The sequence below is a fragment of the Pteronotus mesoamericanus genome, unplaced genomic scaffold (genome assembly GCF_021234165.1).
Source record: "Pteronotus mesoamericanus isolate MK-2021 breed Mesoamerican mustached bat unplaced genomic scaffold, CSHL_Meso_final contig_73, whole genome shotgun sequence".
Taxonomy (NCBI): Eukaryota; Metazoa; Chordata; class Mammalia; order Chiroptera; family Mormoopidae; genus Pteronotus; species Pteronotus mesoamericanus.
This window is the reverse complement of record NW_026555245.1, coordinates 15,063,697-15,086,431: the sequence shown is the minus strand read 5'-3', so window position 1 is coordinate 15,086,431 and position 22,735 is coordinate 15,063,697. Positions and strand designations below refer to the sequence as shown.

Here is a 22,735-nt window from a genome sequence, read left to right as displayed (position 1 = left end):
TACTGCATTTAATGGCAGTAACAATGGCACAAAGTAGAATGTAATTATTTTTTGTCCAGCATCTGCCTTTGAGTCTATTGCTTTGTTATTCATTTCTGGGCATCAGTAAGAGATGTTTCTTTCCTTTTTCACCTTTTCTTTATCAGTCCACTGCAGCAAAACATCCCTTAGCTTGAAAGTTATGTATAGATAGATGCATGGGTACATTCAAGAAATATTCAAATTCTATCTCTCTCATACAAACCCTGCATTTGTTTTGCTTATATTTTCAACTGCCCTTTGTCTTTCCCTCTTCATTCCTTCCCTCTCTTCCTTCTTTCCAAAAATATTAGCTAGGAGCTATTAAAGTGCTAGGCACTGTGAAATGACCTAGAAACATATATTTGTATAAATATATTTATATATGTGTATATATACATGTATACATATTTACGTACATATTTATATACATATTCACATACATATTTATACACATATTTACATACATATTTTATATTTACATACACATTTAAATATGTATATAAATGTGTATACAAGTATATTTACACAAATGTTTTTAAATATATTTATATATTTATACAAATATATATTTAAAGGCTCCTAGTTTATGAATATATCATATTATAGCATATATATGTATATATATACACACACACACACATTAACTAGGAGTCTATACATATATATTAGGAACCTTTATTTAAAATATTAACTAGGAGCCTTTAAAGTGGTGGTGTAGTCACTTGCACAGTGACTTAAAAACTCCTAATTGATATGTATATTATATCTGGTTACTATAGATTATAATTTACATAGGGATATATCTATATTATATATATTTATTTACTCTGACCACCTTTAAAATTATATACTTACCCTTTATGTTTTGGATAATTGGGTAGATATAATCAACTTTTTACTAAACTTTAATGACATTGTGATTCAAGGTACTCATCTGTTTCTCTGGAAGAGGAGCTATATGTAGATGAAGTTCAGTTCAAAGTTTATAACCTTAAAAATGCCATCAATTTCATTGGTTAAAAGAGAAAATATAGTTTTTAGATGAGGAGATAAATGTGCCTAAGAGAGACTTTTTCTCTGACCATAGTTGTTTAGAATAAGAAACAGTAGAATATACTAGCAGCTAATGAAGCTAAATTTAGCCATGGGGAAAAATTTAAAAATTATGTACTAGTCAGAGGGTCCCTAAAGTTCTGAATGAAAAGAAAATTAGTGGGTTTATACCATGTACGACGGACAATTCTAATTCCTTTGAAGTCTAGGTTATTCACCCTTAGGAAAAAGTCCCTAGGTTTTATTAAGTAGTAGAATGTGTTTGCCTCCACCATTAGTGGCTGTTTATAATTATATTTTCTACCTGAAAGAGCAGGCAAGGCCAAGTTTAAACATACTATAACTGCACAGTCCTAAGACTTAATAGAAATGGGGCAGTCCTTAAAATACATTGGACTATGAGAAGAATATTTTTTCAAAGAAGCAATATTTTGTGAATGACAATTCCTTTAATTACTTGACAATATCTGTTCAAGGATCTTATCAGCTTTTTATGAAGACCCTCTAAAGCATGACCACCACGCCACCAGGAACTAACAAGGAAAACAGTCCGTGCATGTCCACTAGTATCTTTGATCTGTGAAAGAAGGGAAGACTCAAGAACATTTTCTAGGTTGCTTGGTTTCTGAGGCTATCTATCAGGCTAGTTCAATTTCACTAAGAATTTCCAGGCAGGACAGGCAGGCAACAGCTTTGTTGGGCATGATAAGTTTCATTTCAAGGAGTCTAGGTTGTAATTTCAAGTAGACTGGCTGCTGTTACAGGTCCAATCAAGCTGAGGTTTCAATTGCCTTCAAGCGGTACTTCATTGAGCACACTAAGCAATCACAGGACCACCCAGGCTAATGTGACAAAGGCTGGGAAAGAACTAGAAAGTCCCTTAAAAGAAAAGCACATTTTAGCGGCTTTCTGAATCAAGCATCTTAAACATAGCTTTTTGTACTGACTGTTCCTATATTTGCAATATGGATGAGGAAAGGAGGCATTTCTGGATTTAGGATTATATCTAGGGGAGAGACTTCCTCTTTCTCACTGGTAACTTAATTTTACTGACTTATGAAAGAATATTGGATACTCTGCTCTCTGATTTAAATTTTTATTGTACTTTACCCACAGTTTCTAAAATTGCCAAGTTTTAAAATTTTGTAAATGTTTGGCTTAAGTATCAAACAAAAGAAATTTAAAAATGTCAGCCTAGCTCTGGCTGGGTTGCTCAGTTGGTTGGAGGGTTGTTCAATGCATCAAAAGGTTGTGGGTTCCATTCCATCCGAGACACATACCGATGCAGGTTCGATCCCCAGTTGGGGCACATACAGGAGACAATGAGTCAATGTTTCTCTCTCTCTCTAATCAATAAACATATCCTCTGGTGAGGATTAAAAAGATGAAAATGTCAGTCTACATTTTACACTGGTACACACCAAATATACACATTACATACCCACATTAAACACATGCAGAATCATTCCTGCTTCAAATATTCTGTCAATTGTCAGCTACCATCCATGTAGTCTAAATTTCAGTTTTGAAAATATGGTCTGTGGACTCATATAAGACACTGTTTTGACTTTAAGATTGAGCTTCATATTTTGATTCAATAGATGTTTTCTGAAACCACCAGATGCAATGCTGGTATTTTAATGCAGTATCTAGTGAAATCAGAGGACCTTTAGTATGTGGGATATGGCATATTATTTTTCCCTGGTTTTCCTTACCAAGACATGGTGGACTTACTACAACACTCTTGAATGAAGTACTTGATGTATAGAATCTTTTAGAAAAATAGATTTTTAAAATTTTAAATAATATTTATTATGTGAAATAATACATTTTAAAATGATATATTATCACATAAACAAATATTATAGATAATATATGTATTTTATAATATGTAACCATGTGATATTAGACCACTTAACTGGTTCTGTTTGTATGAGCAAATTATCTTTTTGTTTTACAGACAAGGACAGTAATAATATTGTCCTCATAAGTTGTTATGAGAAAAGTGAACTAAATTGTTAGAAAAGATCTTGGCATATTCTTAGGGAAATTGAACTAACTTGACAGATAAATTCAAAAAACCAAGCCACCTAGAAAATACAGATGTTTGATAAATGCTGTTGCTATTATTGTTATTATTTAAAGTCCTAGTTTCCTCACCTGTAAACTGAACAGGTAGATTTGATATTGACAATCTCTGCAGTTTCTCTCTTTTTGGGGACCCTCTGCTGCTCTGTCCTTAAATTTTCTACAAAGTGACCTACCCCCTAGATGAGTGGGTCAGCTTAAATTTAACACAAATATAAGTTCACCCTGAAGTATTAAAAACCCATGGTAGCAAAAAGAAGCAGAGGAGTAACTATTTTGCCTTGCTCCATGTGAATAACTTCTCTGTGTTTGCTTTTTTTTATAGTGCCGGAATGATGAAATGATAATAAGCAGGTAATTTCCCCTAGGGGCTTAAAAACTTGGCCTCGTTTTGAATGCTTTGGGATCCAGAAGGACAGACACCCAGCTCAGCCCTAACAGGGAGCAGAACAGCTTGTAAATTGGTTGTTTTACCTCCCTGGAGGCTCATTCTCATACATTAATTTTGTGTTATAAATCTGGGAGAATGTTTGTACAGGCTGAGAGCCAGTTGTTCCAGCAACTGCTATGCAAATCCTTCACTCCCCAAATAGTTGCTCTTTCTCTTCTTATGCAAGATATAGGTTGGTCATGGGGGCTATAAACTGCTTAAAATTAGGCTTTGAGCTAGTGAGTATGTCCTATCCTGAAAAAGACATTTTTTCCTAACATTTTCCGGTATTTTGGCTCTACCAAAAATCCAAGTGTTACAGTAGGCAGTTAGTTAGATATAAATGAAAAAGAAGGGAGCCAGACACCTAATTAAACTGGATTAACTGGGAAGGGGCAGCTTCACAGTCACTCCAGGGAACAGCTGCCACCAGACACATACTAACCCCCAAGTAGGCAGGAAAGTCTAGGTTTCCAATTTCCCCAGAGAACAACGATCCATTTCTCCAGATTAATCGGGATAGGGAGAACCAGTGAGGGAAAATTCTTCTGCTGAAGCATGCACAGAAGAAGCCAAAGTGGCTACCATAAATAAAGGGGAGGTTTCTATCCTGGAAAAATCTAGGAAAAGGATTGTATAGGATAAGGGCATGAAACCTGGGGAGATTCAGGAAAACGATTGAATTGTTTGAAAGGAAGACTACACTCACCCAGACACAAGGAAATATAATCAAAGCTTAACAAAGGCCCGAGGTGAATGCTCCCTTCAGCAGACATGTGGGCCAAAGTGCAGCACGGATGGGCTGGGTGGGAACAGGCTGTGCTGGACTACTGGATCCCTGGATACCAGGCTAATGGCATGGCAGCCCTGAGTCCTGGCCTTCCTCCTGGGCCTGGTGAGGACAAGTGAGGGACTGTGGCCCCAGAGGCTGGACTTCCTCTACAGTGAGACAGAGCCGAGTTACCTGGTCATAGATAAAACATCGGGCATGGTATGTTAGGGGCAGTCCTTTTTTGTTGCTCCAATAAATCTTGCCACTTTACTTCAAATCCTCCTATGCGTGTGTGCCTGAAATGCATTTCCTGCGATACCATGGAAAAATCCTATTTTCTCAGGCAATGCAAGGGCTCTATTTCTTGTTTCCAAATGCATAGAACAAGTGTTTTTTTTTTTTTTTTTTTAAGTAATGGTGACGGAAAAAGCAGCCAAGATGATACAATCTTCCTCAGGGACAACAGTCCAGAAAAGAAAACAAATATTATCTATCAACAGTTTAATTTCAATGATGTCTTACATAATGAACCACTCCTGATCAGACAGAGATTTATTGGCAATACTGCTTGCAAAACAATTCCAAAGGAAAAGAAAGACAAAAAGAGAAATAGAGCATGCATGAGAGAGAGAATAAAAGGGAATTTTCATTTGTGGTTGTAATTGGTTTCTAACATTGTCCTGGACACAGCTTTTGTTGCATGTAAAGAATATGTATACAGTGACCCAAGTCCTCTTCAATAATAGATCACTGTTTTGTTAGTCAACAGCTGGTATGTAAGTAACATCATTGGTTGTATTATAGCAAGGAAACAAGAAACTTACAGGGCCAGCATTATGGGCCCATTCATGGAGAATGCAAATCAAACACGGCAGGACTGGTAGCAGTACATCAGTGAAAGGCTGCATTCATTACCAGTGGCAAGTACAAGCTGGGTCTTCATGTTTCTTTTTGTCATGCAAAGTCTTCTTATCTTGTGGCCTCCTCACTTGGAGCTGTGTATTCAGGGGACAAAGGCTCTGTAGTAGGTTTTGACTACCTCAAAGTCCATGATGCCTAAGAATCCATGATACTCACCAACTCAGCAGATTGCCCAACAAAACGCTGGGACATTAAATGAATTCAAACTAAGTGTATTATATAAACTTCATGAGTGAAAGGGGTCAAGTAGTAAGGGTCATCTCTGTATTATAATATTTAACAATTATCTTCTGTTCAAATGTTAGAATATTATGCAGCCCTCAGTAGATGCCTATAAACAGCATTCATGTGCAATTTTAATGGTTCAGGGAGGGCTTTGTTAGTCAGATGTGGGGTTTGCATGCTTCTAAATCCGAAGTTGTTTTCAAGTGTTCTCAGTAGGGTCATACCATTGGTAACAGAATGACCCCAAAGTATATAATTGCCAAGGCAGCTCCATTACAAAAGCAGTTTTGAGAATTATGGTATAACTGGGGGAAGAAGCTCTTAGTGGCACTGACTTGGGTGTTGCAATCAGACACCTACTCTTTTTTAAAAGTGTGGCTGGGAGGCCTTAGTTGCACTGTCAGTATATTTTCTTGAGTTTAAAATGCAACCTAAATGTTTTTCATGAGGGAGTTTCACTATGAAATAATGAATGATTTAACCCTAAAAAAATGTATGTTTCTAAGTAGTATGAAAAAAATGCAAGGTTTTAATTCTAAATGAGAAATATCACTGTATAAATATTACATGATTATCACTATGTTTAAAATAAAATAAATTTAATAACTTACGTATAGGAAAGAAAAACACCTTAGAAAGAAATTCAGGGTCAAATCAAGGAACATGTATAAAAGACCCACGGACAAAGCCAAAGTGGGGAAGGACTGAGGGAGGGAGGTAGGGGGGGTGGGGCAGGGGAAAGTGGTGGCAGGAAAATGGAGACAAATGTATTGGAACAATTAAAAAACAAACAAACAAACAAACAAACAAAAAACACCAAAGAAACTCACCCAAAGTCTGTGGTGCTTATGGGGCTGTGTGATACTTTTCCTCCTTTTATTTTTTTGGCAGTCTCTAAAATTTTCTACACTAAACACATTTTTAATCAGCATATATTACTTTCACAATGGACACATGAACTGGATAAAAGCTACATTAAAAGTCAAGTGCAAGATGATTCTTCACCGAGAGATATAAAATTGATTTGTTAAAAAGTAAAAGTAATAATTTGCAATATAAAAGAAAACTCTTTCTATGAATTACCGCATCCAGGCAAAGCAGCGCTGGATGGGACTGAGAAGTCACCTGGGTCGTGTTTCCACCTAATCAGGTCACCTGAAGGGGAGGATTTTTAAGGCTGGAGAGCTAAAAGCCTGTCCTTCTCACCTCCAAAGAGAGAAATGGAAAGAACACAGATTTTTTATTTAAACAAGTCTGGACTCAAATTTTAATGCTGCTCCATAACTCTGTGTCCCTAGGCAAATTACTTAACCTCTGTAAGCTTCAGAGAGAAAAGCTCTCAATAATACCTACTTCTTATGGTGGTTTTCAGATTTAACTGGGAGAGGGTACTAATTGCCTAGTACCTAAAGGGGCCAAACAAGTGGCAGCTTTTTAACATTATCATTTCAAATTTAACATTATCAAAAAAATATTAATATTTTTTTCTTTTGAGTTTATAAGGGAATGAAGATAACTACTGAAATCTCTGTCCTGTGTATTCCAGTGTTAGATAGGATAAATATTTCAGGCCATGGTATATTTTTTTAATGGGTAAGAGTTATTGTGGTATCATCTCTTGATCTCTGGTCTCCTCCAGCTTCTCTCCCATTTTTGGTTTTCCTTTATTGCAAAATTTCTCAAAGGCATTTTCTATTCTGTCTCAACTCCTTGCAGTCTCCTTCCCTCTCGAGTGCCCTCCATTCAGGATTTGCTCCCGCAACACCACTGAACCTGCACTTCTCATGGTCACCAAGGAACACCATCTTGCTAAAACTGGTGGCAAATTTTTAATCCTTGTAGTCCTTGATTTATTAGTGCAAGATCATTCACTCTTCCTTTCCATGTTTTTATTTCTTATTTCTTTATTATCTCTTCCCCACTGAATGTAAGCTGAATGGGGGTAGGTACTGCTATATCCCCAGGCTCTAGAATAGAGCCTGGCACATGGTGGGCACTCGATAAATGCTTGTGGAATGAATAACGGCAAAAGTAGTTTGGTGAATGAAAGACTGCAGTAACAGGCAGACTTAACCTTCCTCCGTGTGACTTTGAAGTGGACCCTAAGTGGGATGGGAATGCATATTCTAAGTTGAAGGCCACCGCACCGCTGCCACTCATAGTTTCTAGACTTCTGTGCAATGCTTATCCTTTGTTGGCATGTATGATGCTTTGGCTTTCAAAAAAGATGCATTTCCTACTTGGATTTTTCTGCCGTGAGCTTTGGTTACATACGCCCATGTTTACTTGTGTGCGAGGTGTGCTGGGCCTGGCATCTGCTCTGCCTCCCGCCCTCTGGGTGCCTGTGCCCAAGGGGTGTCTGGGAGTTTGTCAGCGTGTTATAAGGAGGCTTAGAAAATTCTCCTCTCTGAGCCTTCTGGCTTATCTTATTGTGGCTGAGAAAGCTACCAAGTTTCCTCAGTTGGCAGAACGACAGAGTCAACCCATACAAGGAAATAAAACAGCTGCGCTGGGGATAGAGAGCTTCCGAGGACAAATGAAAGGGGAAGACAAAGCGATTATGGCTCATGGATGGCAGATGGTTGAGGTCCGGTTAGAAAGCAGGTTGTCAAGACACATTTTATCTTAGTCAGAGTTGGAGTGTGGGCATTTAAAGCCACAGATAGGCCATTGACAAGTCTGGCAGTCTCCAGCTCTGTGTCACAGGGAGGTCCTCTCTTCTATCACTGTACCCACATCTTTTTTGTCCATATAGAACTTGCAAGTTAGTTCTTGTGAGCCCTGGTTTTTGGGATGCTGGTAGGTGTGTTATCTGTCCACTGTAGCCTTTCTCTGGAGCACTCAGCCTTGCAGCGGCATCTCTCTGAAGGGGCAGGGGCTGGTAATGGTGCATTGAGGTCTGCTGCACTGAGGCTCTGAATTAGGTATTAAGAGAAGAGATTTCTGTGAAAGCTGTGGAAAAACAGTTTGCTATTCAGAGTGGCTTCCTGACTTCAGTGTTTTCAGAGCATGCTATCTGTGACAGGGATTATTTTCCCTGTTTTCTGCCAGTGAGCATGCATGTTTTTTACAATGTGAAATGGGGGCCTGAGGAAAAGAAATGAACAAATAAAGGAGAGGAAGAAAGGTAAACGAGAAGCATTGCTGTTCAGTTTTTTTGGAAAGATTATCTATTCCTAATATGTTCTCTCTCTCTCTCTCTCTTTTTTTCCTCAGAGATAGTGTTACAAAGTGAAAAGAGCAAATGCTTTGGAATTAGATGCATCTTTGCTTGAATCCTGGATATTTCAATGTTATAATGTTGATTTAGGCAAGAAACCTGCTCTCTCAAAATTGGTAAAATTGGAGAAATAACACCTATCACACAGTGTTGTTTTGAACCTTAAAAGAAATACAATTAAAATGCCTAACATAGGGTTTGAAATAAAGTTCATTCTAGGTAATAGTTATGAAAAGAGTGTGGGAAGCATCAGACGTGGCATACCTGGGCTTCATTTGTTAAGTTACTCAGCAAACATTTAAATTGAGGATCTACTTTGTATCTATAAATGTGTGATATGTTGGACAATATAGATATGTCTGCTAAACATGCAGAGAGACAAAACATGTAAACATAATAAATAAGAGGACTGTGAAATGTGGCAAGTGCTATTAGGAAATGAATAGTGGAATGAAAGGGGTAACTGCTCTATATAGGGTAGTCAGAAAAGGCTTCCTGGAGGAGGTGATGTTCAAGCTGAGAATGAAGAATGAGAAGGAGCCAGCCATGGGAAGACTAGAGGATAGGATTTCAGGCAGAAGGAAGGATGCAAGGTAATGCCTGTGACCAAAGATGACTCAGGGTTGTTTGAGGTACTGAAAGAAGACCAGAAAGCTTAGATGAGAGAACAGTGCCAATGTAAGAAGAAACCAAGTGTGAAAATATTGTTAGTCATTTCTAGGGAAAAATCTTTCTTGAGAGACTGCTGTTCCACCCCCTCCCAAAGCCCAACCCCAACCCCAAGAAAATGCTACTTTGTAAAAGATTTCTCCCTTTGGTTATACTATTCTGTCCTATACAATTTTGGAAATGAAATGATGACTTTTTTTGAAGTGCAGTAGTTTGCCTATATAGAATATTGTAATCATTAGTGTTTGATTGTTTCTTAATGCTATTTGGTGGGAGGATGATGGGTTTTTGTGAATGCTCTGTTGTTTCCTATGAGAACAAAGTCTCTGTCTCAATTGCTTCTTAACAGAAGCCCTCCAATCCATTCCTTGAGAAGCCTGGTGAAAAGTCTCACACTCTGCATTCATGCAGCACCTGTTGGAACCTGCTGGTGGAAATTGTTTCCCCTGACCCAGGTCCCCTTGGAGGCTGAGATACTGCCAGAAAACCACAAACTCCATTTCTTGGGCCCCAAGTGGTTCTGCTTCCACCAGGAGGGCTGAGAGCTGTAATTCTCATCCTGCCTGGGTAGAACCTGCACTTCCTCCTGCCTGGAACAAGTTGGTGGGAAGGAGCTAGGGAACTATTTCATTCATAAACGGAGAGTCTGTGTTCTCTGTCCTTCAAAATTAGGGTGGCGGTTCTTTGAATGGATGATGATAATGGGGGGGGGCGGTGGTAGGAGGAGGCCCGATTATGTCACTTACTAACAGAGTCACCTCGAGCTAATGGTTACCTTCTCTTAACACGCTTTTTGGCTGTAAAAATAGGGATGGTAGTATCTCTCTTTTAGTTTTGTGGGGAAGATAAGATCAGAAAAAGCAACTGGCAAGCTAGGTATTAATTTACTCTTTCTTTCCTCTTTTTATTTCTTTCCCTCAGCTAGTCACTAACACCTCTTTCTTGTTTGTCATTTATCACTTAATAGCTCATTGTTGGTGTGCGCAGAGAGCGTGGGGCGTGGTAGTGAAGCCCCAACGGTCATTCTCATCCCTTGTTAAGTATCACGCCCAAGTGCTTGGAGAAGAACGTGATCACAATATTTAAAATCAAGTCCGTTGTGGTCCATTTCATTTAATTATGCTCTCTCTGCTCCAACCCCCATGAGGCCTGCTCTCAATGTATCATGATGCTTCATTTGTGGGATATTTAAAGATGAGGAGTTTCATAAATGAAATTTTAACATATTTTCCAGGAAAGTTAAGCCCATCTCCTGTGGCAAATTATGCCAGACCTTCTCTAGGTCCAAAGGCACAAAAGCAAATAGAATGTGTAAGAGGTAATGGTGCAGAAGCAAGAAGTTCCTGATACCAGGAGGTCCACCCGGGAGAGCTTTTAACATCTAATATCCCACGGGGCAGAAGAATCTCTAGGAGTGGAATCCAGGCATCAGTAGCTTTTAAAGCTCCACATAATTCTAATGTGTAGTCAAGGTTTAGGACCACTGCTGTGTGGTATCTTAACACCCTCGACCTCTATGCTTCTATGGGTTATGTGTCTGTGTTTCTATGGATTAAAAAGAAGGAGGAGGAGGAGGAGGAGAGGAAGAAAACTATAGTCATGTGGCCAACACAGGCCAGTGGGGTGGCCCATAAGACAGGGGTGAATAAAGTGTTAGTCATGTCATTATGGACATGAAGGTAATAGAACAGCCCCGCCATGAAGCCTGAGCACCAGCTCCTATTGCTGGTAACTGTGCCGATAACAGGGCTGATAATAAAAAGTGGCATAGGGAAGTAGGATAAAGAAAATGCAAGAGAGAAAAGGCCAGATGAGAGGGGGAAAAGGAAAATAATGTTTAAGATAAAGGAGGAGATTAGCAGGTAAAACTTTTAAATTCTCTTTGATCGAGAAAATGGCCAAGGAAAGCAGATAAAATCTAAAATCAATGATAGAGATAATGGTAGCAGCAATAATTTTTTTTGTAGTGCCTGTTTGTCTTCCTTGATTAGGATAAGTTTCTCAGGACAAGGTTTGGGCTGGGTAGAGGCAGATAATAAACAGGAAAAATGATATATTGAGCAATACATAATCGACAACATGCTAATGGTCCTGGCTGAAGCCTTGGAATCTGATGAATGTTTTCACTTACTCAGCTTCACATCTAATAGGAAGAAACATAAATACTAACATCAAAAAAAGTGTGGGTGAATGAGTTTAAACAACAGGAGGTATTTTACACACTTGATTAGCATGGAAGAGAAAGCAGAAAGTATCTGGTTTTCAGATACCTGCTTTACAAATAACCCAGGCACATAGATAGCCTCAATAGCTCCTTCCCATTTATTTTCCTCTATCCCTCCACTCCCCTCTTTCTCCTGCAAACACTGTGGGTCAAAAGCACAACAAAGCTTAAAAAGTTAGAGTGAATTTTGTGGAATCAGAAGTGGAGGAAGCAGTAAGCTGGGAAGCATCTATTTTGAAGCAGTGATTTTCAAACTTTAGTCCTACAATCTTTTGACAAAGAAATATTACTGGGAAAGGGTTAGAGAACTAAGATGAATTTAAAACAGAAAGGGTGGATGAGTGGCTGTTATGTTTAGCATTCTCTTTGCCTTCACCCATCATGAACATGCTGTAGGGAACAGTTTGGAAATGACTGGAGTATGAGAGTTGACATGGGAAGATTTCTATACAAGACTCAAATTGTAGTCCACCCCACCCTCACTTCTCCCTCCTGTATTTCCCCCTTCAGTTGTTTTCTTTCCTAAAATTCCCCTAATTAATAATTCTTTTGGTTCAGGATATGTCCTCTATTGGAAGTTCGAATATGTTATGGAGATCATTCTGACATACATGAGTGTAAATTTAATAATATTGGGCCTCCAGAATCCCAGGCCAGTTCCTCTTCAGTAAGGGCATGGACTTAATTGTGGGAGGTGAGGCATGGGTAACTCTGTAGGAAGAAGATGGGGGAAGTTCTGTTAGGGTGGTAAAGGGGGTTTTGGGGGTGTTCCTGGGGAGCAATGCTACAGAGAAGGAGGGAATAGTTACTCAAATACTAATACATTAACAGCTTTGTCTAGGGTCAATCCTATCCCCAAAAAGGAAATAACAACTCTTCTTTCCTACTATGTTTTTTGGTCTCTTATTCTCAGGCTCTTTATAGAAAACCAAATTTTGCTAAATTATTTATATTGCTTTATGAGAAAATTGATTCTAGGATCGATCTTTGGATCATAGACTGTTGAAAAGCTGATGACTTCCTGAAATATATGACTTAGCATGTAAGAAATTACCTGTAATAAACTGCTAAGGAGAAACATGGGGGGTTGCATGTTTAAAGATTCCTCAGAAGTTAAATATGTATCCAGATGAGGTATCTCCAAAACACTAGAAGGATTTAAGACAATGTTTGTGGCTCTTGTGAGTTTAACTTATTGCTGCCATGGAGAGACCTCTGTAATTCAGTGGTTCTTAACTCTGAGTTGCTCATACCTTGGGGAATCTGAGAACCGGATGCATTCTTCCCATAATATGCTTATGTTTATAAAATGTTCATCTTGCACATACTTTTAAAGGATTTTCAGAATTCCATAAAGACTTGTAGTTATTCTTAGACACTAAGCTACGAATTGTTTCTCTGTTAAATTCAGGGAAATCACTGGCCCATATATTTCTATTTGGAATGGAAAAATTCCTATTTGGGAATAGGCTGTAGGGTAGAGGTGGATAATCAATCCTAGTGTTTGTCAGACACAGTGCATTTAGTATGTGAGAGAGGATCCAAGATCTTGCCCAAAATAAAGAATGTATGAGGCATAGATTTTCCGGCAAGGAAAATTAGATTTGATTAGACTAGAGTATAAGCGACAAGAGTAGTAGTACTAGTAATTCTGGCTGGAAAGGTAGACTAGATCTGAATCATGGAAGGTCTTTAATGTCACTCTAGGGAACTGAAACTTAATTCTGAAGGCAGGTATGTCTCAACCTAAAGTCATTCTTGTACAACTTCATCTTTTTGTTATATTTATGTATAAACATTATAAGTAGATTGTTTTTCTTCAAATTGATTTCCCTTAAAATTTGTATTTATTTAGGTTTAATACCTATAGTATTGTGTTATAATAATGATTTCTAATATACAGGGGTCTGGCAGAAGTAACACCTGCTTGAGTGTGGTTGGTAGGGTAATAATATGGGTATAATAATTTATAGTTTTAATTGAACATTTTGTCATATGGTGTGCTTGATTGTGATATTGTTATGTTACAGAATTACATGCTTATGATTTTGTAATAAAAGGGGTGTTATTTGTACTGGACCCTGTATATGCAAATAAAAACATACTTCTTAAAATAAGGAATATAAATTTGCATTTCACCTGAAAGTATCTCATTTGCAGTCAGCATTTCTCAATTTGGGAAACACTAGTGAGGGCAATGGGGGTTTCATTATGAGAGTTTCCCTTTAAAAAGAGCCCTTCTGCAGCGTGTTTGTTAGTTAGAATGGAGAGGATAGAGCTGTGAGACCAAGCAGAGGCTGATTGTCTAGATGGACATGATAAGACCATGGGCTCAGGAGGCAGAGTGGGAATACAGAGTGGAATCTCTCCAGTCTGTGGAAATATCTTCCTAGAGTTGGAACTCAAAATAATTGTCACGAAATTATATAGTAAGCAAGCTCTTAATGCAAATAAAATATTACAGCCATGTTTATTTTCATGTATTATTTATATTTCATTTATTATTTTAATTTTTTTCAATAAAAGAGAGTACAGTATTTTCTATGTTTTTCTATTGCCTCTAGTCTACTGATATGTTTAATGATTATGGCTGAAAAAAGACCAAGGGCCATTAAAATGTTATGCAGTTGTGTTGGTTATGAGAGAGAATCTGAGATCTGGATAGTGAAGTTGAAAATCAAATGGATATTCTCTGTATACTTTTTTAATCTTCTCCAATTTGTTTACTTTTTCTTGTTAGCCAAAAAATAGATGTAATTCTTGCCCCATTGCTGTGCAGCTCACATGGTACAAGGAATGCAACAGAACTTTGTCCATATAACGTGTTATAATGCTTTATATATCATAAGATAAAAGGTGTTATTAGTATTAGTAGCTGTCTTGGCAAGAAATCGTATAAATGGTATTTCCTTCAAACTCCTGTTTTATTTCAATGAATATTTTGTGAGACAGGCATGAGCTGATGTCTAATTTTGGGCTTCTAGTTAACCTGATTAAATATTATACTGAAAAGAATAATTTTAGTTTATCCTTGATGTAGAAATATCAAGTGTCCTGGATGTTGTGCTTACATCGTTCTTGTAGAAATATAATGACTGCTACATAGGGGCAGAGGATATCCCAGGAATAGGGACCAACAATGTATTCTTTATTTTTTTCCTCCAGGAATCTCAAAGTCTAATGAATATTTGTTTAGTTTACTCTGGGAATGAGAGAGAAAATGGGTTTCTACCTAAAATCATTTTAAACTTGGTCATACTTAATATTTACAATATGGGATCAGCTGAAATATGGCAAAAGGAGGCCAGGACTTGCAGAAAAATGCCCTGGGTTCAAGCCATGGGCTTGTCATTTAAGTCTTTGAGTTTTGGTTTCCCTCTATAAGATGGTGATACTAATACTGATGTTGACAAAGCTAGCTGTAGTATCAAGTGAGATGACATAAAAATAATCTTTGTTAAGTATAAAAGGCTGCAGAGACATCATCATCATTGTTAAAATAAAGGTATTTATTGAGTGTTTTCTATGTTCTTTGCATATGTTAACTTACATAATTGTTATAGTTAGGCCAAATAATATAAATACTATTATTATCTCAATTTTCTGGAAAAGAAAACAAAGACCTCTGGAGATTCAATAACTGTCCCATTGTTATGTATTAAGATGACTCCAAAGACTGTATCTTCCTTACCCTTAGAACAGATGACCTTCTAATCATCTAGAGGAGTTTCAGAACTTCCAGAAATTAATCTGCAACCCATTATACATTGAAAAATAATACGGAAAACAATTTTAATGGAGCAATACTTTTTCTTCTATCTTCTTTCCATTGTCTCTTTTAAAATGTTTGGACTTTGTTTATATTAGGATGATAGTTCAACTTGAAAGTAGCTAGTACAATTCTCTATTTCAAAGAACATTCCTGTTTCTTCACAAACATTGTATGGAAAGAACTGTTTTCTAAACTGGATACACGATTCTATGATTTTCAGCTATTTGACTTAAAAAGGCCCTTTCAGCTATAAGAAGTTTTTTATCCTGATGAGCATCGGGGGCCTCCTGCCCATGTATGAAATTCAGAAATGCAGCAGCTTGGAGGAAGACAAGGCTAGGGAACTGTGCATTTAGGAGTTGTCTCAAAATGATAACCGAAGTCAGAACAGTGAATGAAAGGAGATCAAGCCAGGAATTGATATTTGATGAATATCTCTTTATAGAAGAGGGAGGAAGAAGAGGAACAAGCAATGGAAAGAGGAAATGAACTATAAGAAATGAGGAGGCAATAGAGAATCTAGGGAGTCCAATACCATTGAATCCATGAGAAAGTAACTTTGAGGAGGGGAGAGGAGTGTCTTTACCCCCTTCTTCCTGATCCCTTACATTTGCCCCCCAAATTAATATGCTGTTGTGGATAGTTTTTATCTCTTTGATTTTTATTTTTTCTCTCAGATAACAACAATGAAACAGCTCACCGGTTGATTCCTAGGAGGATATATGTTCTCAGAAGGTGATAGGTTTTGAAATGCTGTTTTGACCCAAAGTGGGAAGTAAGCAGAGAAGTGATTTTTTTTCCCATGAACAATATGAACTAAATAGAATGTACTCACACAAAATGTCCACCAATGCATATATTCCATGAGGCCACATGGCCCAGAGTCCCATATTTCACCAGCTAAATATGCATCTATAGTAGAGTTGTTTATTACATGTTAGTAGAGTGTTAGGGTGAGAAAGATGTCGGATTTACTCCAGAACCAAATCCCTTAGCTGAACTTGGCTATGGTTAGTTTGACCTCAGAATATTATGTCTCATTTAGTTTGTAAAGGGAATCAAAGGAAACTTGGAGGAGATTAGAGCGAAATGAAACTCCACTAGGCAATACCTCCTTGTTTTGTGTGCTAACTATGCAGCTAACTCACTCCCTAACTGTGGTGAGTAGAAGATACCTGGGCTCTGGAGCAGGACAGTCCTAGTGGAGCTGCCCCTGCTGTGCGCACGCCCTTCACCTCGCCCAGCCTCAGTTGACCTCCCTGCTCCCTCCAAGGGAAAAATTGATGTCTACCTTGAGGCACATAGATTGTCCTTCAAAAATGGAAATTATTATAATTATATTTATGATGAAAAATCTTAACTGATTTCTATCCAGATGTGCAGATAAGGACAATTTATTTCTTGTTACCATCACATTGCCTTACTTAACAGCTAGGGATACCCCATATATCTTGCAATAAAGATCTCACATTAAAATGCAGTTGACCTTTTCAGCAGGAGCCATAAATAAATGACACGACAATTATCTGGCAGAATCCCAGGGAACAGTCCTGTGGAATACCCAGAGAAGCACATTCAGCTTCATTTGGTTTTATGACTTCCAACTGGTTCCTAGAATTTTAATCCTAACTGCTTTCCTAAGAAACTTGCAGGACCGCTGAAATATATAGTTCTGATAAATTTTCACAGGCAGCATTGGCCTCAGCATGGGAATTAATTGGTACTCAATCAGGAGAAAATCCATAGGGTGACACATGGAAGCTGAGGGTGTCTAGTGCCTCCTTGGGGGCAGAGGCAGGGCTGAGCTGAACAGCTAGCTGTGAGCGAACCAGCTCCTGGATGGGAGAATGCCAGGGGCACTCTCCGTGTTGACAGATGTTCTCCTGGGTCATGACTGTGGACCCCATGTGCACGCTGGCTTCTCTGTGCAGGAGAGACAGGCTGCTGAGGTCTCTGATCACTCAAGGTGATTTGAGGTGTCGACCCATCCTCCTCACCTCCCCCTTTTTTACCCAAACCTGGAAGCTGAATAGAGCTTCTCACAAAGATCACATGGATGTTCTCCAAAGATGGCTCTTGCTTACGTCAATCAAATTCCCCTTTTCTAAATGCTTTGCTTCTCAAACTCAGAATTTGCCTCCCACCTTCCTTCCTGGCAGTCTCAGTGAGCCCCTGTGTGCCAGCCACTGTCTTAAGTATAGGAACACTGTGCCAAGCAAGACAGTCCCAACCCATGCCTTGAGGCACTCACAGTCTAGTGGGGGAGCTGGATAAAGGCTCCTCCTACTCTGTCTACACCCCTGTGGTTGAGCCCTTTACGGTCTGGCCCTAGTGACTCTCTATAGGAGGGCTGCCCCATCATGCCCCAGGGGCAATCAGTCCAGGACAATTACCTCCACTTTAGAGTGTCTAAAACCTGAGTGAGGCCACTGGTAGGGTTTGAAGTGCGCCTTACCCCCCTGGTCAGCAGGTGCGCTCAAGTCTCCCTGCCTGCTGTGGCCTCTGGGGAATCTACCCAGAACGGGCGAGCTCACTACATTGGCTTCGGTGAGACAATCTATGAATAAAAATATTTCTGACAGGCATCAAACACCGCAGGCTTTGAGCCGTAGTCCCTCATTTGCTAATCAAGTGATTTTGAATTTCTTTGTCTTTAAGGTAAAAACAATAATCATACCTTTCTCATTGGGACAATAGCAGACATCACAGGAGTTAGTACCTGTAATGACAGCATCCTGCCTGGTACATTGCAAGTGCTCGTTACTTGTTAGCTGGGTTTTTAATTTCTGTTCACCTAACAGAAGGGCTCTATGACTATACCACATTCTATAAGACACTTTTCCAAGATGCAGGAAATGTTTCAGTAGCTATTCAAGGATACTTAGGAAACTACAAAAATTTCCAGCATTCCTTGGTTTCATTCCCCCATTTTCTACCTGTATAGATCAGCATATTAGCCTGGACACTGTGTTACTAAGATATCTGACAATAAGTACATCAGTGACTCACTACTCACAAGCACAGTGAGACCTTAAACCTGAGAGGATCAATTGAAGCATTTTGCAGGAGGAAACTGGTTTCATCTCCTCGACTCATTTGGTTGAGGCAATCAGAAGCATTAGGGGAAACTTCAATAGGAAATGATGCTGAAACCCTGCCTCACATGGTTCTCTAAATTAGAGCAGGAAAAGCAGTGTCTTAGCCACTGAGGAGAGAAAACTATAGATGACAATGGGGCCTGAGGAAGTTTGTAAGCTTGGCTGGAAAAAAAAAAAGTGTGTGATTCAAGAAAATGGTTAAACAGACAGAGGGAACATGAAGAGAGCTCTGCCACTCACACGGAGTGGTGTTCACATACCAATTCTTTTTTCTTCATGCACTCCATGAGGATGATGAACAGATGCTGGGCCTGGGTTCGAGTGTATGTGAAAGTCTTCTGGATGGTCACCAACAGCTGGTCCCGCAAAGATTCATTTATAAGTCTGCAATTAAACACGTCAATACAGGTCAACCCAACTCCTCTTCAGTATGTATTACTGAGAAATATTATAGAACATAAGAAAGCATTATGGCCATTTAGATAGGGGTTACTTCTTTCTGTATTTTTCTCACACTAGTTATTTTGACTGGGATAAAAAAACAACAACAGTGCATTTAAAAAGAAATCCATTTTCATGTCTCAGAACCTAAATAAGTGAGATTAGTTCCTTTTTCTTTTTCTTTCTTTTAATGGGATGTGTTTAATTCTCAAGTGCTGTAATTAAAATGTCTTTAATTAATCATTAGCATTTTGGTAAAAATTTACTATTACTTATCTAAAGATTTAAATTTCAACTTCATCTCTAATTGTAAAACATTATCTCAGTAATGGAGTTTTGAGCATTGGTAAGGATAAATAGAAATTATGTTTCCTTTAAATCATTTCATGTAAGTGGTAGCTTATCTGGCCTATGACTCATGTCATCATTATTTATGTTGAGATTTGGGTGTGTGATAGCTAACAAGGGTCTGGCCCATACATAAGGAGGTATCATGCTGACTACTTTATAAGACAGTTTTTACACTATAGAAGAATTAGTGAAAGCAAGGGAGGTGCATCTTATCCAATTAATGCTCTGTTATCTCTTAAATATAAACCAATCAAAACTAAGTTTAACTCCTCTCTCACTAGCCTGGTGAGAAAAAACTGGGATATTTCTACCAGCCATTGAATGGCTGGGAATAAAAATTGAGTTTATTTAACAGGTAATATCCAAAGTCAGGAAGATAAAACTTTTTCTTTTAAGAACCAGTGACAAAATTTTAATAATTTGCCTAGTATTATAAAGTTTACCCTTTTTTAAAATAATTGAAGTATCAGCAACTCCTACATACAATAGTAAAATAAAATTATTATATCTTTTTGTGCTTAAAAGAATCCTAGAGCCAAAAGATTTATGTAATTTAAAAGGGAAGGAATATTTCATCCAAAATGAGCCGGATGCATACGGTTACTCAGCAAGTAAGTGGCAGAGATAGAACCAGGATGTAGTTCTGATTCCTTGTCTAGTGCTCTCCCCACGATCCCACACTGCCTTTTATTATTCCAGTTGCACTGCACCATTGCCTTTCTTCATCACTGTAGCTATTTGAACAGGAAATTATAATGTTTCATTTAACACAAAGGCATGGCAAATTTTGTTACTAAAAAGAAAGCAAGATGGGAAGCTTGAGAATATGATCACATCAATAACCTGCTGTGCTCCAGAATTGTGTGAGGACTCAGCTGGACCCCCTAGGTTGGATATTATGGTGGCCCAACTTTGAAGAGGGTGCATTCACCATGACAGAATTATACAAAGGATCCTGGAATGTCTCAGTTTAGTAGTGGAATGGATTACTCCTCTGTCCCTCAGGAAAATTTATCATGAACATATACAGTTCGAAAAAAAAGATGGTCCAGATAAGATTGCAAAGTGATACCAGATCATCTTAAGTTACTATTTTGGATAACTGTGCAGTCTTAGGTATTGACTAGTCTAATACCATTCATTCATTCATTCATTCATTCATTCAACAATTGTTTAATGATGTCTGTGTAGTGCCAGACACTATGGTGCCTGCCAGGGCAATAGGGATAGATGAGATATACACACTCTCAGCTTTCAATGAGCTTACACACCAGTGGAATAGGAAGACATGAACTAGCAATTCAACTGTGATTGACAGTGGTAAAAAGAAGTTGTAACAGTTGAATAGAATCTAATCTAGAGAGCTCAGGGAAGATTCCATTGAGAAGTGCTGCTTTATCTGAGACTTGAAGAATGAATGAGCATTAGCATCTTCAGGAAGTGGTGGGCCTGGGTAAGAGCATTCTCGGCAAACAAAAGAGCACGGGCAGGCCTAGGTTAGAGAAAATAAAAGGTTAGCATGCTTGGAGCATAGAAAATAAAAGATAAAGTGGAACAGGATGGGGCCACAGAAGGGGTGAGCGAGGGCAAGATAACAGGGGAATTTCAGAGAGAGTGTTTGAAATCTCAGATTTTTATCCCTTCACCCCCAATGATAAGCCATTGAAGGATTTAAGTTGGAAAGTGACATGGTTACATTTGTGTTGCCAATAAATTTTCTTGAAGAGTCAGAGCCTGAGCACTTATACCTGGGCATGTGTCTAGTTGATAAATAACCTATATGGATGGGTCTAGAGAATTCTGCAATATCAAGTGTACATAGATGTTTTACATGATTAACAATAGAAGAGATTCTTCTGATTAATCACTTGATAGATCTAATCATTCACCTGCCGGTGTTTAATTTTTATAACTCAAAATTTGTTTTCCATTGCTAACCATCTGTAATAAAATCCCAGTTCTCTGAGGTCATTAACTGCCTGAGGGATCTGCTTGACACTTGTATCCAGCCTGTCATTTTGTAAAAGTTCAGGAGTGATGTGCAACTTATTTGATTGTAGGCTTCAGTGGTTAGGAGAGATGAAAGACACTAAGAATCTTATACTTTTAGCTCAGTTTTGCAGCTGACTAAAGTGGTAGTTTTGGATAAATCATTTAGCAATAAGAATCACGGAATTCTATTTCTAGAAGTACAAGAATTCTCAAGTTTGGTTGTTTTCCAAAGTGTGTGGTACCTGTCATTGATGCAGCAGTTGGTTTTAGGTTCAACAAAGGTGATTTGGTTCTTTTAAAACACTGGTTATACTCAGTAAACATTAATAACTGTTATTCCTGGTTTAGTTCTTTTTCCATCCTTCTGATTGTGTCAAGAGGAAAATTTGATTTTTGGTGGCTTTTTGCCTTTAACTACTCCTCAACATTTGCACATCTCCCCCTTTTGACAAAGAAATAACAGATATTAGGTCTCATGTCTTTGTCCTAAGGAGTTTAATAACGATGTTTTGGAAAAGATCCTGCATAATGTGATATGTACATAGCACATAATGTTTTATGACACAGTGGGTTACAGTGATAATAGCATTTTATCTTCATAACACTCTGTGCATCAAACACCTTTTCCATTTTGCAGAGGAGGAAACTGTGACTCCAGGAAGTTAAATGATTTGTGCAAAGTCACATAACTTGAATTGAGTCTGCTGATTTCAACCATTCCACCATGGTGCTGACTTTCCTGACTGTAACCTATAAATATGTCTTTCAGTTTCCTAATCATCTTCATTGAAGGTAAAAATTTAAATATATTTGTTGTAGGAAACTGATTTTTCTTTAGTGATGTGGAGAACATCTGAAAGAAATCAGGCAAAATATCATGAGGAGATAAGTAAATGACTGGTAAATAAGGACAATGGCAAAGTGCATTTAGTATGTGGAAGATTGTATTTGCTTCTAATTTTTTACAAGTACTTACTGTGCTGAATCAAACACTTTGTGTCTGGCACAAAGGCTTCCTCTGTCTTCTCCTAGAACCCTTTCTTATTTTGTGGCCATATTCTGTAAGATATTGAGAAGCTTGCTTTCTTGAAATTATTGCTTTCTTAGCTCTTCCCCCCTCTTTTTTTTCCCTGAAAAACACTGGAATGATTTAAAAATCTTGACTATGATATTTAGTCATCAGCAAAAATAGAAATAAGCCCAATTTAGTTTTCTTTTTATGGCATTATAATAGTAATTGGAAATTTCTTGATCACAATATGGTCATGTAAAATTTTAGTTTTAGAATTTGGTCTTTGACAAAGGGGTGCCTATTTATGGAAGCTGTTAATTTGTGGCTCCATAGACCAATGCTATTTTTGTCATCCCTAAAATTGGAAGTGCAGCCATTAAAGTGAGGGAAATTTTTGTACTGTGACATTTATGTCTCCTTTTAAATGCTCTCCTTGTGACCTGGAG

At 38.1% G+C, this 22,735-nt stretch overlaps 1 protein-coding gene across 4 annotated transcripts in view; it reads right to left on the bottom strand.

The window, feature by feature from the left end:
* TRPM3 (transient receptor potential cation channel subfamily M member 3) overlaps positions 1–22,735 on the bottom strand; it is a 493,648-nt gene that overhangs the window by 146,773 nt on the left and 324,140 nt on the right. For all 4 annotated transcript variants that reach the window (XM_054583031.1, XM_054583028.1, XM_054583029.1 and 1 more), the window contains one exon: positions 18,754–18,877. In XM_054583031.1, coding sequence (XP_054439006.1) covers positions 18,754–18,877 — 124 coding nt within the window. The remainder of the gene's footprint in view (positions 1–18,753; positions 18,878–22,735) is intronic.